This window comes from Leptosomus discolor, chromosome 9 (assembly GCF_034619465.1).
Source record: "Leptosomus discolor isolate bLepDis1 chromosome 9, bLepDis1.hap2, whole genome shotgun sequence".
Taxonomy (NCBI): Eukaryota; Metazoa; Chordata; class Aves; order Leptosomiformes; family Leptosomidae; genus Leptosomus; species Leptosomus discolor.
The window spans coordinates 11,555,618-11,571,305 of record NC_141399.1 but is presented as its reverse complement, the minus strand read 5'-3'; the positions used below and the strand labels follow the sequence as shown (position 1 = coordinate 11,571,305).

The following is a 15,688-nucleotide window of genomic DNA, read 5'->3' as shown; positions in this document are numbered from 1 at the left end:
GTGCATTCAAATAAATTGCAGATCAAACTGGAACCGGAGTATTTGTCTTAAAAGTTTCGTCTACGTAGTCGGAAAAAATCAAGCTTAACTGCTGGCAGTTTAAAGGCCGTCCTTTGCTCGCTGCAGTGCTTCAGCATTTGAGAGCCTGCTGCTATAGCCCTGAGCCCAGTACGGGGACACATCTCCTGTCCGAGACACCAGCCCAGCTGCCTGCCTCTGAACAACATGACTGCTCTGCGAAACCATGAAAGTCCCTCAGCAGGGAAAAATGCAGAAACAATTAAACAGAAAGGTCTCGTTCAGCCAGGTATTTTTCTTCAAGGGGGAAAAAGTAAATCCAAGTCCAGTCCTCTCATCTGTCTATCTCCAGGCACTCCTGTGAGGACAAGCAGACAGAAGCCAAGTGGGAGGGAGAGAGGAAGCTGTTTCTAACTAACGACTCTTGTGCCTCTCCATCATTGCCAACAGTCCTTAATTCACCTCAAACACAAACCAGCCCAAGGAGCTGCATGCTCCATGTCCATTCTTACTCAGAATACACACGCAAGAGCAGAATCGAGCGACAGGTACGTTGCAAGCTGTAAAAGGGGCTGCAGGCACTTTCCAGGAAGCACTGGAGAAGAGGTGGCTGCATGCACGTTGTAGGGATTTACCTGGCACCTGGGCAGTGCCACCATCCCTTCTACCCCCTGCCAACAGCAGTTGGTGCTGAGCACTCCTGGACAAAACCCTCCTGCAGCCACCCCCATCTACTTGACCAGGTGTCGCTAGAGGAGGCTGGTCAGCACTTTAAAGTGCCAGCAATAGCCCAAAATTGCTCTTGGAGAACCTTGTCCACAACTGAACAGTATTGTTCAGGCACACTCCTTTCCCCAAGAAGAAGAAAAACATGTCCCATGGCCCAGGCTGAAGCCACCTGCAGGCACCAAAGGAGGGGAAAGAGAGACTAACATGGAAGACAGCCACTGCTCAACACCAACCCACCTGCCTGAGCTGCCTCTGTAGGCTTCTATAAGATCAGACAAATACAAGGAGAAAAATGTTCAAAGTCAAGATAAAACCTAAGCTGTCTGAATCTGGAGCCTTTTCAGCTTAGACAGCCTGTCACCCAGTGTGACAGAGGTGTGACAGATCCTAGAGGACACCCTACCTTCCCCATCGCCAAGCGAGCAGCCTGAGCCACAGCGCAGACCTTCACTCATGCCTCTACGAGAGCGGCCGGCATGCTCACGTTACCAGATGCCAGGATGTGGTCCACCCCGTGCCAGCACTGCTGAAACACATCCTCTGCTCCAGCAAAAGCCAGTCACAGATTTGGGTTTAAATCCCTGTTCTTCAGAAACCTGTTCCATACCCTTCAGAGCCTGGCTAAGGGCGCCTGGGCACAGGGAAAGGGTGGTGATGGCAGGAAAGGGACAATTTAGGATAATGCTAATTTACAACCACGCCTCTTCCGTTGATAAGGTTGAGCCACTCCCTTCTGTTACTCCCAGGAGAAAAAAAAAAGCACCTTTCCTGCAGACAGCCTTCATCCCAATGCTCCTCGCTCTCCCTGCAGGGAGCCAAGGTTACCCAGAGAAATCCCTGTGCTGCTCTGTCCCCATGCTGCTCCTCTGCACAAGCACCATTATTTGTTAGTCAGCTACGGTGAACATGCTGAATGGCTTCACCGCTCTTCTCAAAAGGCTTTTCATTCTCTACTGCCTGCCAGCTCCTGATCAAAATTCAATAGTACCGCAGCACTCGCCCGCACTACGTTTCTCTGTGGAGCAGTCACTGATGTGTGTCCGAGTTCAGCATTGCGAAGGAAACTGAGAGCAACAAGGGTACGAGACTGTCTTCTAACACCTGACAGCGTTTGGGCTTTCTGTCCTTAACCTCTCTCACGCTGGGCTGCAGGTACAGTGCAGAACTGCTATGCAGAAAAGCCTCAGATACTCTGTGGCTATTATTTTACAGGGAAAAAGACTGAATCCTACAGTGGCAGGCAGTAATATAAAATCCCCAAAGAGATGAACAACTGATGACTAAGTTCCTCCCTCTTCCTTACTTCTCAGGAGAGACTGATGTTCTGCTTTCTGCATCAAAGACAAGCAATGGACATGTGCAGCAGCATGCAAGCTGAGAGCTCAAGGAACTCAATGCAGAAAGAAGCACTGAGCTATTTTACAGTCTAGATAAGAGGGAGTGTGGCCTTTAAACAGAATGAACCAAAAGGCCAGATCTGCAGTAAAACATCCCCAAGGTCTAGCACTTTACATCTACTTGTTCAGGAGTTTTTTTGCTGCTGTTCTGCCTGTCAGGCAGCACAGGGTAAAGTAACCCTATGAGAAGCACGAGTCAGGGCTGCTGAAACGATCTATTTACAAGTCACTGTTATTGTATAGACAGACTAATTAAGATACAGTGTATGACTCAGATCCACCTTAAATTCTCAGCAATGTCCTGATCCTTTAAATCCCACGCAAGCACATACATTCAGACACAGGCACACACAGAGTCAACCTCCCTGGTTGCCGAAGGTAAATCTGCACCTACATTTACGCAGTATAAACGTCTGCTGCTTGAGGCACATCAGCCCCGCACTGAGATACCTCCACATGTAACAGACTAAGCAACTGGCAGTGATGGGTCAGAAGACCCCCGAGACCTGTGGTTTCAGCAGGACACACCACTGTCATGGCTGTAAGCCGCAGTTTAGCAATAGGTGAGTCCTTGACAGGAGTCTACTGTGGTTTTCTGGGCAGGCTGGGCACTCTACCTACACAAGATGTGCGTGGGAAATCACAGACCAGGAAGCACCTCTGTGGAAGAGGCAGATAAACACGTGTTCCTGGATGCTGCATTCAACTGGCGCACTGGATCTGACTTTTCCAGAAGTGCCCTGCTTTGTGCCTCTCTCATTGCCCTAAGAGCACAGTTCCAACCATCCTCCTTCATAGCGCTTGGTACTTTCATAGCACCTTTCCTTTTCAGCAGACTAAAACACCTAAGAAATTATGACCGCAAAGGAAACTTTGCAAAGTTCAAGATCCCTTCCCACATCAGTTCAACCCCTCTGCCCCCAAACCTTACCTTTCTGCCAGCCCTCGTTTAGTCAAGCCTGAAATGACAATAGGATCGAAAGGTTCCTCCGTCCCGGAGATGGTTATTCCCAAGGGGCCACCATATCGCTTCAGTTCCACTGTGTAGATAATAGCACCGGTTGTCTCCTGCTCATCTGAAAGAGAAAACAGGAATGCTGAATTTTTTGATTAGTCATATGAAAGAGATCATAGGAAAGACTTGCAGCATTTAGAAGCAAAACCCTGAGGTCTTCAGCCATGCTTATACCAAACAGGATTTTAACCTTCCAGATTCCATTTAAGGGCAGAATAACAAAAATAGACTATAATCAATTGGCAAGTAGTGACTGGACAGGCGGCAGCCCTTATCTTTGTTAGTTTGCACTACCTATTGGGAAATGTCATTACAGTGGACAGGCACCAGTTTGCATCAGGATTTCTGTACCAGAGTTATCTTCATCCTTCCTAATCTTCAATTTGACCAGGTCTTCACACTGCCTTAAAATCTGCACAGCATCCTCCATTGAGCAATTGTCGAGTCGGATGTTATCAATGGCTAACAGCTTGTCTCCCGGCTCCAAGGTGCCAGTTCTACGTGCAAAGGAAAAGAAAACTAAAAGTACATTTGTATTTGCCTTTCAGATCCCACAATGCATTCAGTCCTGCAGTGGCAATGACAACATTAACTTCTTGCTGTCCTTGGTCTTTTCTGGGAAACAATCACGAATGGAGTCTGGGACAACTGCAACTTAAAAAGAGGAAGTTTCTGTAGAGTGCGCATCAACACAGAACAAGGCAGAAAGATTAGATACACAGCCTGGGTAACCTACAGCACTGAAAAATGCCTGGTGTTTAACTGACAGGTATTCTACCTCTTATGGAAACTCCTGTACGAGCACTCTTAGAAACAAGCCCTCTAGCAGTGCTAAATTCCTCTGAAAGCCTTGCTGGAGGTGTTGGGATAAGAGGTGAAGTCAATAAATGCTGAATTATTTGCACAGTTCTCCACCAGTGCCCACAATTCACTCACTCTGTTCACCTGAGCAGAAGCTGAAACATGGCAAACTACCTGATGAGCCATAGCACCTTGTGGGATATATGAAGCCCTTTACCACATGCTCTTAAATGCTAAACATCCATCTCCTATAGGGTCAGCAGACATCTGAATCAGTGCCCTGGCCACCTTCTCCATTAGCTCAAGTCTACTTGCTTCTAAAAACAGACAGTTTTTATTGCAAACCCTACTGTTGTCTAAGACAAACCTCTAGGGTTGAGATCTCCTTGGATGCTGGCAAAATCCAGACCCAAGTGCTAGTCTCCCTGGGCTTCCTTCTATCTCTCATTACTGGGCTGGACATTTTACAAAGCGTTTGGCAGATGGAAAATTCTGCACTCACCTATGCGCTACGCTCCCCTTCTTGATGTCAGAGATGATCAAAGGCTCCCCAGGCTTTCTGCTTGCAGCTGTAAAAGAGACACACGGTTACAAAGCTTGGTACTGAGTCTGCTATCTAGGACAGGACTGGTTAATGGGTAGAAGGAGTCATGAGGAAAAGGAATTTATATTCCTTTGACAGAATGATGCTTCACACTTGAACTCTGGAAGACACGCGAAGAAAAAAAAAAAAAAACAGAAAAGTAAAGCCTTGCAGAAGTTTATTGGTTGCCCTTTGCCCAAGTGAGCTAGCTGCTTCCTTCAGACCCCTTCTGAAGAAGTGGACATGTGGTGTCCAGCAGCAAGACATAGGATTGCCCGATCCCAGCACTGTTCAACACCCCCTCACCTACATCTCTGACACAAGACAGCAAGTCAATCAACGGCTGTGGCAGTAGACAGAAATTAGACTGCTGCCTAGGGAGTACCTAGCTCAGCACTGTGGTTAATACAAGCATTTCTGTGCTCTTACAGCTTGGAAATTTTGCAAGTGGAAAATAACCCAGGAAAAATTAGGTAAAACACTGTTTTCCAGCTGGTTCAGCTCCCCAGGCCACTTCGTCATACAACCAGATAAATCGGGGCTGGTGTCAGTGCTGGAGCTGGAAGGGGTGGTTTCCAGTTCCTCTCCTGCCTGACCCTGATAACTTTTTCAGCCCACGAGAGACGTGAGTACGCATCTCTGGGAGCATTTGCATTTTCAAATTTGCCTGCAAGACCTGCTGTTCTCTTGAGAAATCCAAGAGAGATTTATGACTCAAACCCCTCCTGACCTCTCTGCCATCCACAGCCCAAACCTATACGAAGAGCACCCTTTTCACCCCACGCCACTCCCTCCTGCCTTGCTATGGGAATTGCATCATCTCATTTAAAGCTGACGGAGCTTCTCAGCAAAAACTGCGTGGGAAGGAAGAAACTTGAAGCATCTCAACATATCGGGTGCAGGTCAGAGATTAAAATATTTGAGAGGCATGTGGCATCAACCACAGAGATCCACCTGTCTGAACAGCAGTTAGAGAACACCCCAGAGAGTCAGACATAAAGAAATAAGTGCTTCCCCTTACCAACCTCTCTGCTCTAGATTTTTCTGTTGTTTACGTTCATTTGTGAGATTTAAAAACATATGTGTTAACCTATCACCTTTAAGGATACCCTCTCCCAGATATAACTAAACCTTCTGTATTGAACGGAGCAAAAAGACAGCCAATCTCAGTCGTAGCAGTGCTGAGTATAAAAGTTAGGTCAGACAACAAAGATCAGACCTGACTGATTTTATAATAGTCACGGCAATGCAACTGCTGAATGATACAGAGCCTGAAAGAATTATTTTCCCCATGTCTTACTGGAGCATAATGCCAGGCAATTTTGGTCTGGACACTCCTGTTCAGCTTGCAGCTGCAGGTGAAAGAGAAGTGGATGAGTTGTGGAGATTCACCGAGGGCTCATGCCTATATTCAACCTGTCCACACCACAGATCAGCCAACAGATAGACTGCCACACACTGTGCAGAGCTGAGCGGTGGGAGGGAAGAATGGGGTGCGTCAGCTAAAATCAATGCAGAAATCCCCCTTCTGATTGCGAAGGCCACACACCATGGATTAACAGCACAGGAGACAGAGATGTATCACCCTGTTATTACTATTGCTGTTCTCTTTTTCAATATAGGAGATGTATTTGCTGCTGAGAGAAGTGTACAATGCAGTGGTCTGAGCAGCAGTGATGGGAGAACCTGTTAGCACACCTTAAGCCCTGGGTCAGGCCTGCATCACTGCATGTTTAATTGCTCCCTAGCCTGGTTCTGTCAAAACGATCCAGGTTAGTAAAAATACTTTTCACTGCAAGGTTTGTTTACTGGTTTCAAAGCAGAGGCAGCATGACAGAAAGGGGTTAGGGAGGATTTCCACAGTCCTGGTGGTGGGCTGGGGATGGCCATCTCTAAATCCGACCCAGCCACAGCTGGAATGATGTGTCCAGAGACCATGAACACTCAAAAGAGTGAAGAGGGGGGAAAGGAAAAAAAAAAAAAAAAAAAAAAAGGAAAGAAAAAAGCAAGTATTGACAACTACATGCCTCAGGGTCTGCAGAAATGGTGTTTAACTCAGCATCTGCCTTACAAGCCCTGAGACACATAGGGGAATCTTGCCCACCCTAAGTCTCTGAGCAGTGAGATCTTGTCCTTCTGCAGCTCTGCAATTGGTGTTGGCACTGAACGCAGCACAAACTTCCCGTGTCAGAAGCATGGGTGACAAACCAAGTGCTCTGTCTGTTAGGAAGCAAAGCAAGTCTTAAGGAATAATCATCGTGGGGTTTGTTTGCGTTTTTTGGGGGGATTTGTATTTTCCAAACAGGTTTTCTTGAGACTTCAGTTAAATGGAAGAGCCATGTGCAACCACATACAACTGTCCCTACCATCAGGGTACCCACACTTTAATGAATGGCAGCCCTCTGTTTTAAATAATCACTTAGTATAAAATGGAAAGGCTTTATAAAACCATCATTACTAGTCAGCACCTACAAATCTGAAGGGTAAGTTAGAGAGACTTAATGAATAATTGTTCTCTCTCAAGAGGCATAAGATATGAAGTTAAGATAATGAAATCTCAAAGTACAGAACAGTCAATCGTTGTTTTAAAAACCAGTAGTTACTAACTCCATTAATTCACCTTTGGCATCCCAACGCCCTTCCCGGCATCCCAGCAGAGCGCACAGCTGGGCTTTGTGCCATCAGTTGGGACCATGCTGTCCCCGATCACCCCAGGCACCCTGGGACCCACATTTTTAACAGGCTTGGGCTGTTCACACAGGGTGTCAACATGCCTCTGATTAACAGCCGCCTGTCTACAGGTGAGAGAGCTGAAGTGGTGGCTCAGTCTAGGTCAGAGGCATTACATATGTACATCCCTGGTGAGATTTTGGATAAATCATTTCCAGTTTGCCTGAAATTAAAAAAAAAAAACAAAACAAACTTTAAACTACATTCTTATTTTATTAGGGCTGTGGTCTTTGGAGTTAAGACACTTGCACAGATGAGTAAAGCCTCTTTATCCATTTGTTTCTGCTGTTGATGTGGTTATTTCTCTTCAAAGGACACTGCTTTGGTAATTCTGCTCGCTGCAGGAAGACACATTTCGGGCAGCCAGCCTTGCCTCCAGGTCTTGCTTTCCCATCTCTAAAATGGAGATGGTAACAAAGGGAGTCAAATGAAGAGAAAGATCGAGGCACAGAGGCAGAGGCTGGTGTGCAGAAACACATGATCTTTCTCTGCAGGCACTCTGGTTGTGGCATCCATCTGCCAGGGCAAACCACTTCAGAAGCAGGCTCTTTTTCAGATACATTTGTATTTTTTCCAGGTTTACCAGTACAAAAGATAGTTTAAATCTGCTCCAGTGGCCCAGAGAAAGCTCCATAAATCAACAGCTGGTGAAGGTAGAAGCATGGGGTGGGCGAGAAACTCAAAATGAAAACACTGCTTGGTGGTGGTGACAGGGCAGTGATAAAAAGGTGAATTGATCAATACTGTTATTTACTTTTTATAAATTGCTTTCAGTCTCTCGCCATCTCTGCTGGGATTCTGGCTCGTTTGGCATTTACTCTGTGATGGATGATGAGGCCAGAAACACATGTCCAGTTTGTGTTTTTAATAGAATGCATAATGACTCGTATTGGTAAATTATTCCCCTCCAAGGAGCACGAGAACATATCTCAAACGCATCAACCCGTTATAAATGCCCTTCATTATTGACCAAGACAAAGCAGCACTCTGCCAATGTGTAATTAAAGAAATGGTAATAATGCCATAAGAATACATTTAAGAAAGCAAGCGTTTATAAACTGGAAAAAAACAAAATCAGAAACCAAATAATCTCAGGATACCTAAGGAATGAAAAGAGAAATAAAAGCAAATCAGAATCAATTACAACAAGCAGCAGTGAAAAATCAAATCCCTAGTACTCAACTTTTTCCTCTATTGTTCATTAGTTTTAGCAGCAGGTGCATAAATTATCAGTGCCTCCAGCAGCATATTTGCCCCATCGCAGATCTATTTCCTTTTAAAATCTCCAAGTAGCAAAACCAGGACATAATATCCCACTTTGGTAAAAGCACCAGAGTGAATCAGCTGCAAATCTCAGCTGAAGGTGCAGTGTTAGCGAGGGGGTAGGACAGGAGGCTGCCAGGCACACTGCTGCTTGCAGACACACTCTGCTGGGCTGGTGGCAGGTCCCAGGTTAATCCAGCACCAGCAAAGCTAGATTTGCTCGGCTCACAGATCCATCTTCTCACTAGAACTGTGATTACACTGCTTAAGCGATTTAATCGAAGTTATCTATCTATCCAAATTCCAGTTTTATCGCCCGCAAGCAGATATAGTACCTACTCCTTATCTACAGTACTTCACGCCAAGGGCACAGGAATTGATTTGTTAAGATATATAAAGGTAATTTGATAAACATGCTATATAAAGCATTAATGCATATCTAAAATGAATGATAATTTCACCATCTGTTTAAAGAGCAACAACACTTCACTGCAGCAAATTTCACAACTAGCCCTTGGAGAGGCTATTTGAGACAGACAAAAAAAAAAAAACAAACCAAACACAAAAAGCAATCTTTTGTGTAATCAACTATCATTTTCCAGAGGCTAATAACAAATCCATATCTTATTTTAAGAGGTCAGGTATTGAACATACAAGAATACACAACTATTAGCTTCTCGCTGTTGGAGATTTTAATTTGTAAGAGATTTACAGAAAACCTACAAAGGCATAACTGTATCATTAGAACTGAATGCAGCCACCAAGATCAGAACACTTAAGGCACATGTTCTGCTAATGGAGATGAGTAGTTCAGGCTAAGGAGAGCCAAATCTTTACATTCCCATGTCAAAAATCTCCGTTTGCACATCTTTGCATCCCCACCATTCAGAGCACCCCAGAGGTCCCTGCAAACAAATGAGCTTCACATCCCACACAGCTCTTTGAACCATGCAGAGCAGAAAGGGAGTGCACACTTTGCTCTTCCATCAGAGCAGTTTACAAACAAATACAGCTTTCTCCCTGGGACAGGAACTGAGGCATGAGTATGGAGAAAACGAGAGCAGTTTTGCTCGCTTCTTGTCCCTTCACCCCTGGACGAAGCATGTGGAAGCAGCACACACAAGGCAGCTTCGGTGTTTTGCTTTGCTAATTTTAATTTAGAATCACAGAATCATAGCACAGTTTGGGTTGGAAGGGACCTTTAAAGGCCATCCTAGTCCGACCCCCCTGCAGTCAGCAGGGACACCTTTAGCTGAATCAGGTTGCTCAGAGCCCCATCCAACCTGACCTTGAATGTTTCCAGAGATGGGGCATCTACCACTTCTCTGGGCAGACTGTGCCAGTGTTTCACCACCTTCACTGTAAAAAATTTCTTCTTTATATCCAGCCTAAATCTACCCTCCTTTAGTTTGAAACCATTACTCCTTGTCCTATTGCAACAGGTCCTGCTAAAAAGTTTGTCCCCATCTTTTTTATAGGCCCCCTTTAAGCACTGGCAGGCCACTATAAGGCATCCCTGGAGCCTTCTCTTCTCCAGGCTGAACAACGCCAACTCTCGCAGCCTGTCCTCACAGGGGAGGCGCTCCAGCCCTCTGATCATTTTTAGCAAACGTAAATACCGAAATGAGGCTTGAAGGCGCCAAGGTGCCACAGAAACACAAAGCACAGTGAGAGACTCACCCCTTGGAATTCCTTTTCATTCTTTGGGAATGGAAGGGGAAATAAGGTTACATACATATATTTGCATCACGCATCTTGATTTGCTGCATCCCTTTGCCACGCTGTGTTTGAGCAGGGGGAAGAAACCCATCTGTGTGCACAGACCACAACCAGGGGCTCGTCCAGCCCATGTCTTCTCTTTCTGGAAAACCCTGAGACCTCAGAGAAGATGAAATGCCCTCAGCAAACATCTGCGCTGCACCAAAAGCAAGCACAGTCCCTCTCTGTATGTTCATCCCAGAACCAGCAGTGCCCGCCCTCCCCATACAAAAAAAACCTCCTGGGTTTTCAGAGCTTTTATGAGGCTTTCCAGCAGATTTATGGTTCCTCCTGCAGCCAGCTCCATTACATGAATTCTTCCAATGCATCCATCAAGAATCTTGCTCTCCCTGCCTTTACTTAGCCCATCTCTCAATTAGCTGTGAGAGCCACAGCACAGCAAGAACTTGATCGCTTTTATTTCTGTAGAGCTCCTCTGATGAGGTCGTAACACTTTCTGCCCATCTAAGGCAGCAGCAAACCTTCCTAGACAGAGGACTTAACTACAGATGAGCCTGCTGAAGCTGAGCGGTAAAACTCAACAAAAGCAACTCATCCTTCATCTGCAGTGCAGCTGGACCACAAAAGTTTCTGTACAGAGTTCTGTGGCCACAACAGTGCAGGGGGTCTTCTACTGACCCCTCTAGCTTGTCAGCTATTTAAACCTATCCCAGTTTTACACAGTAGAGAGCAGAAATTCAATGTGGGGGGCCAGTAAACCAAGCCCCCTGCTTTGAAACAGTAGTTACATGCTTTCCTCCTTGTCAGAAGGAAAGCTGTAAAAGCTGTTTCTAGATCTATACAGGCATTCAAATCAGCAGAACTAGGAGGAACTGAGCAAAACAGAGAAGAGTTATTTTTGCCTATTTTCTTTTGCTGCTTGCATCACACTCCTGCATGCACATCATGTCTCTGCAGGAGGTACTTACCATAAGGCTGCTTGCTTTGGTTTTAATGTTTGAAACTGGTATATTTATCTGCCTGGTCAGCGGCAGAGTGACCAAATGATGATCTAATTTGCTAAGGGTCATGTGGACACAGGCTTTATAGACTAATATATGAAAACAGAATTAGGATTCAACTAGCATTTCATCCTTGCCACTGCATTTTCTGGATGGCTGTCTTTTGCTCCGTTTGTAAATATAATTTTGGCTTTGACTCAGCAAAGGACTGAAATATATCTTAAATTTATGCGTATGCATTACTTAAACTATGTCCTGCAAACACGTTCAACAATCAAAAAGATCAAATCTATTATATTGTTTAAAAACTGCTTTGTAGTTGGAAAACGGGTATCTAACTGTTTAAAACCCAGGGGTCAGTTTCTTTTGATTTAGCAGTGATTTCTAAAAAGTGTGTGAAATCAATTTTTTAAACGAAAGTATTTTCAACATAAAAATATGTTTGAAGTGTAAATGCACATCTGAAGCAGATCCCATTTAAGTGAGACTCCACAAATAAAAACTAATATTGCCTGCAACTCCCAGGTTCATTTGCTCTCCAGCCCCAGATACAAACTAAGCTTTGAAGCTTAAATGGGGTGAAACCCTGGGCATGCTCAAACCAGAAATTTTTTGCTACCAGATCCATCATCCTAGGTTGCTACCTAAGATTGCAATGCCAATGCACTGGGCAGGGCAGCAGGTTGGGAATCCAGTGCAGGTTTGGCTGCTGCACTGTGACCTGCTCCCCCACCAGTGAAACATCGTTACAGGCACCCCGCTGCCTTCGGAAAGCACTTTGATGTCTTCAGGCAGTAATTGCTACCAAGTCAAATGTTAAATACTGTGCTGTTATTTCTCAGGATTACCCTTGTGGCAGAAATAGAGGAAGCCGGGAAGAGGGAAAAGAAATAACACAGGGTGCAAAGCCATCATCCTGTTGATGTTCAAGTCACTCCTGAGAATCACTCCACTTAGACCAGAACACCTCTAATTAACTCACTAACTAATGCTGTAAATGCCAAGAGGTAATTACAAATAGCTTATCTATTTTAATGAAGCCTAGTTTTAAAGCGTCCCTAGTGACTCCATTCCCCAGACACAGCTGGGTCCATGCTCCTGAGGGCTTAGATGCAAGATCCCATCACTGCAGTCTCACAAGCTGCTTTGTTTCCCAGCTGAGAAGTGGTGGCAGCCTCTGGGCACGGCAAATCTGAGATGATTCAACTCAGTGTACCCAGCAGTGAAAGAGACCTGCTCACATTTGCCATAAATAAAAAATTCACTGACACAAGGCATTAACAAGACCCCAAGATAGCCAGAAATTTGGGATGGATCTGCCTACAGCATCCTCTCCAAAGAGGCCAAAAAGTCTTTAAATGAAAAATTTGCTTCAGAAGAGAAAAAAAGATAATTAATCAAGAGTGAGCAGAGAAGAGAGAAAAGAAACAAAAAGGTTTATGCCTCGTTGTCTCAGTACACACCAAGTCCTGGCACGTTGATCTCCTCTATGGCTGGGGTTAGTCAGTGCAACGACTCCCAGCAAACCCTGCCCAGCATGCTCCTGTCCCTAAAATGCTTTCACCCCACCTCTAAGGCCTGCCACCCTCTTCATCCTCCTCCTCCTATTGGCAGTTTCCCCTCTCTACCCTTCAATCTGTGGGTTCACCTCACACTTGCTCTCTTCCCTCCACCTCTCCCTGCAAGGGTCCCACCAGACCTAGACAATTCTTTTTTAAAAGGAACATAATATAACTGTGAGTAAGGAAATAAAAATAATATTATCAATAATATAATATAATATTAGTCTGTGGCACAGACCAGCTGAACAGTTGAGACGCATCCTTTGCCCCAGTCCTTCATGCAGCTGCTTTTCTCTGCAGCCACCAGCTTGTGGAGGCAGGAACCATGCATCTAATTCAGTTTGGGATAAACCACAAGCACAGCAAGTGCTACCAAGAAAGGCAACGTAATCTTATCTCTCTCCTTTGGGCCCCTCTGATGCATCAGGGTAGAAAGCAGCAGCTCTTGCAAGTGCTAGCGCAAGCCTGAGCAATACTTACAGCTGATTGTAATTCCAAGCTCTACACCTCTTTTCTTGGGCAATTTAACGTGGAAAGTACCGCTGCTGGGTATGACAGACTCTATAAAACCAAAAACAGACAAGAAAGAAAATAAGAGAAAAAAAGAGAGTTTTCAGTTGTATGGATGGTTTCTTTGGAACCAAGAAATAAAAGCCCATAAAACTCAGCTTTATTGGTTCAAATAAGGTTGCTATCTGAGGCCCTGCAGACTTTAGGTTAAAATTTGGATTCTCATTAAAAATACATACTCTGAACATCGAGTGAAGTGCTCACATCAGGCTGTGTTTCAAGACTGAGGCAGCTCTGTCAATGCAAAAGAAAGAAAACTTTTTTTTTTTTCCAAAGCGGCACTTTAGCCCCAGCCAATAGCTTTGGGTGCCTCCTTGCTTCAAGGCTATAAATTAATATAAGTATTATTCATAATAATGGGCAAATATTTAAAGTGCAGGTGGCCTCTTCGTCTACTCCTTAGGCTTATCTCAGCCAAGTGGTGAGCACAAGGCATTTATGAAAGGATCAGAAAGACCCTCCATCTCAGTGCACATTAGACAACAACAAGAAATGGGAAAGGTCCTCACAGGGTCTTCTCGCTCTTCCCTGTGAGCTCTAGTGAAAACTTCACATATTTGTGTGAATAGACTCCCTCCTACATGATAGCAAAGGCACTGGCAGAGTCCTGATGGTAGTGAGGAGCAGCAATTCCTTTGCCAACATACCTGCAACATCAAATTCAATCTCAAGCACCACTTTGTTCGTGAGCGCAGCATCACGCAGAAGCTGATTAGCTTCTTCCATAGTCCCGTCCTCAGTCGCAATGCCATTGATAGAAAGGACTCTGTCTCCTACTTGTAGCAGCCCACACCTGCAGTCCACATTGGGAAAAGAGGAAAAGGGAACAAGGAGGCAGGGAAAAAGAGGAAAGGAGAAAAAAACAACCCCACAACCAGCCATGAGTTACTTTTGCCAGGCAAATCTGTTATAAGACACACAGAGTAGTGACAAACCCTGCAGAAGTGGCTCCATAGAGAAGTTACCTCATTCTGCAATGCCTGTCCCAGTGCTGAGAGCCCCTGGAAGGTCACAAGGGAGCAAACCCTTGTGGTTTGCTTAAGTTCAGACATACTTTGCTCCTAAATAACCATTTTTGGTCGCATTTCCTGCAACTTCCAGGAAAAAAAAAAAGTAACTCCCACCTAAAAGTCAACACCATGGCCAAGAGATGAGAGTGATAAATGCAAGGGCATGTGCCCTCCTACCCTATCTAATGGACTCTTTCCATGTGCCTGCACCCTCTGAAACCCGAACTAATGGCACTGAAAATTGCACAGATTCCTCTGCTTAATACATGGCTAATACTGAAGCTACAATCCAATGAACTCACTGAAATGTCTCAGCAAATTGCATAATCATTTATCCCTTGTAATTGCATTTCTGGAAGCCAAATGTACATTGATACTGTTTAACTGCCTTGAAAGGCCAATATTATTCCAATGCCATAGCTCGCCAATATAACCACAAGTGGCCCTTTGGGGTTTTTGGTTTAGATCCATTTTCTCCAAGAACAGAGATCAGCAGGGTTTTTACTATGAAAGGAAAACACTGATGGCAAGGCTATGTTGGAGATACACTGCTATAGCATGGTTTGTCTCTTGGGACCCCTCTGTATTTGCAGGCAAGGTTTTTTCACACATGAACGACGACATTCCTACATTCACTATCCACCATCACTCCCCCCTCCTTTTTTTTTTTTTTTTTTTTTAAACGTACTGCAACACGAGCAAGACAATCCTCCAAGTTATCTCCCACAGCCAATCTGAGCTGGCCCACAGCTCTACAAATTCAAGAGTGTAGTGTTCCCTGTGGCTGACCATGGGTAATTGCTCATCTTCCTTCTCCTCCATACCTTTCATCAGTTGTTCGCTACAACCACATCTTTTCAGATTTTCCACTCATCACCTGTCTATAAGGCTGCCTACTTGAGCAGAGCTTGGGAAACTATTCTTCATCCATAATCTACACAGTGGTCTACAAAACAGGTTGAGGGTTAGGGGAACAAGTCTAAGGTTCACCTCAACATTTGGAGTTATTTTACCACAAAGATTTACCAGAAGGCGTCAGTTATCCTGTTTTGAGTCTTCTCCAGAGAATCCTTATTCCCCTCCTGTTTAATGATCAAGCACATCCTTCTCCCTCTCAGCTTCCACTAATATCTCAAGGGAGACAGCTTGGTTGTTACTAATCCTTCCAGCCACTCTTCATCACTCACACCCAATTCAATTGTAAGAAAACATGGTACCACAGTTTCCAGTGGTTATGAAGGTAACATCAAAGGCAGCAGACACAGGCTGTACTATTCACCTCCAAACAAC

General features: G+C 44.8%; 1 protein-coding gene across 3 annotated transcripts in view; it reads right to left on the bottom strand.

The window, feature by feature from the left end:
- Nucleotides 1-15,688, bottom strand: part of GRIP2 (glutamate receptor interacting protein 2) — a 301,834-nt gene that overhangs the window by 18,565 nt on the left and 267,581 nt on the right. For all 3 annotated transcript variants that reach the window (XM_086469677.1, XM_086469675.1, XM_086469676.1), the window contains exons 13-17: nt 14,036-14,181; nt 13,299-13,379; nt 4,463-4,529; nt 3,511-3,656; nt 3,076-3,220 (exon numbers count right to left, since the gene is read on the bottom strand). In XM_086469677.1, coding sequence (XP_086325803.1) covers nt 3,076-3,220; nt 3,511-3,656; nt 4,463-4,529; nt 13,299-13,379; nt 14,036-14,181 — 585 coding nt within the window. The remainder of the gene's footprint in view (nt 1-3,075; nt 3,221-3,510; nt 3,657-4,462; nt 4,530-13,298; nt 13,380-14,035; nt 14,182-15,688) is intronic.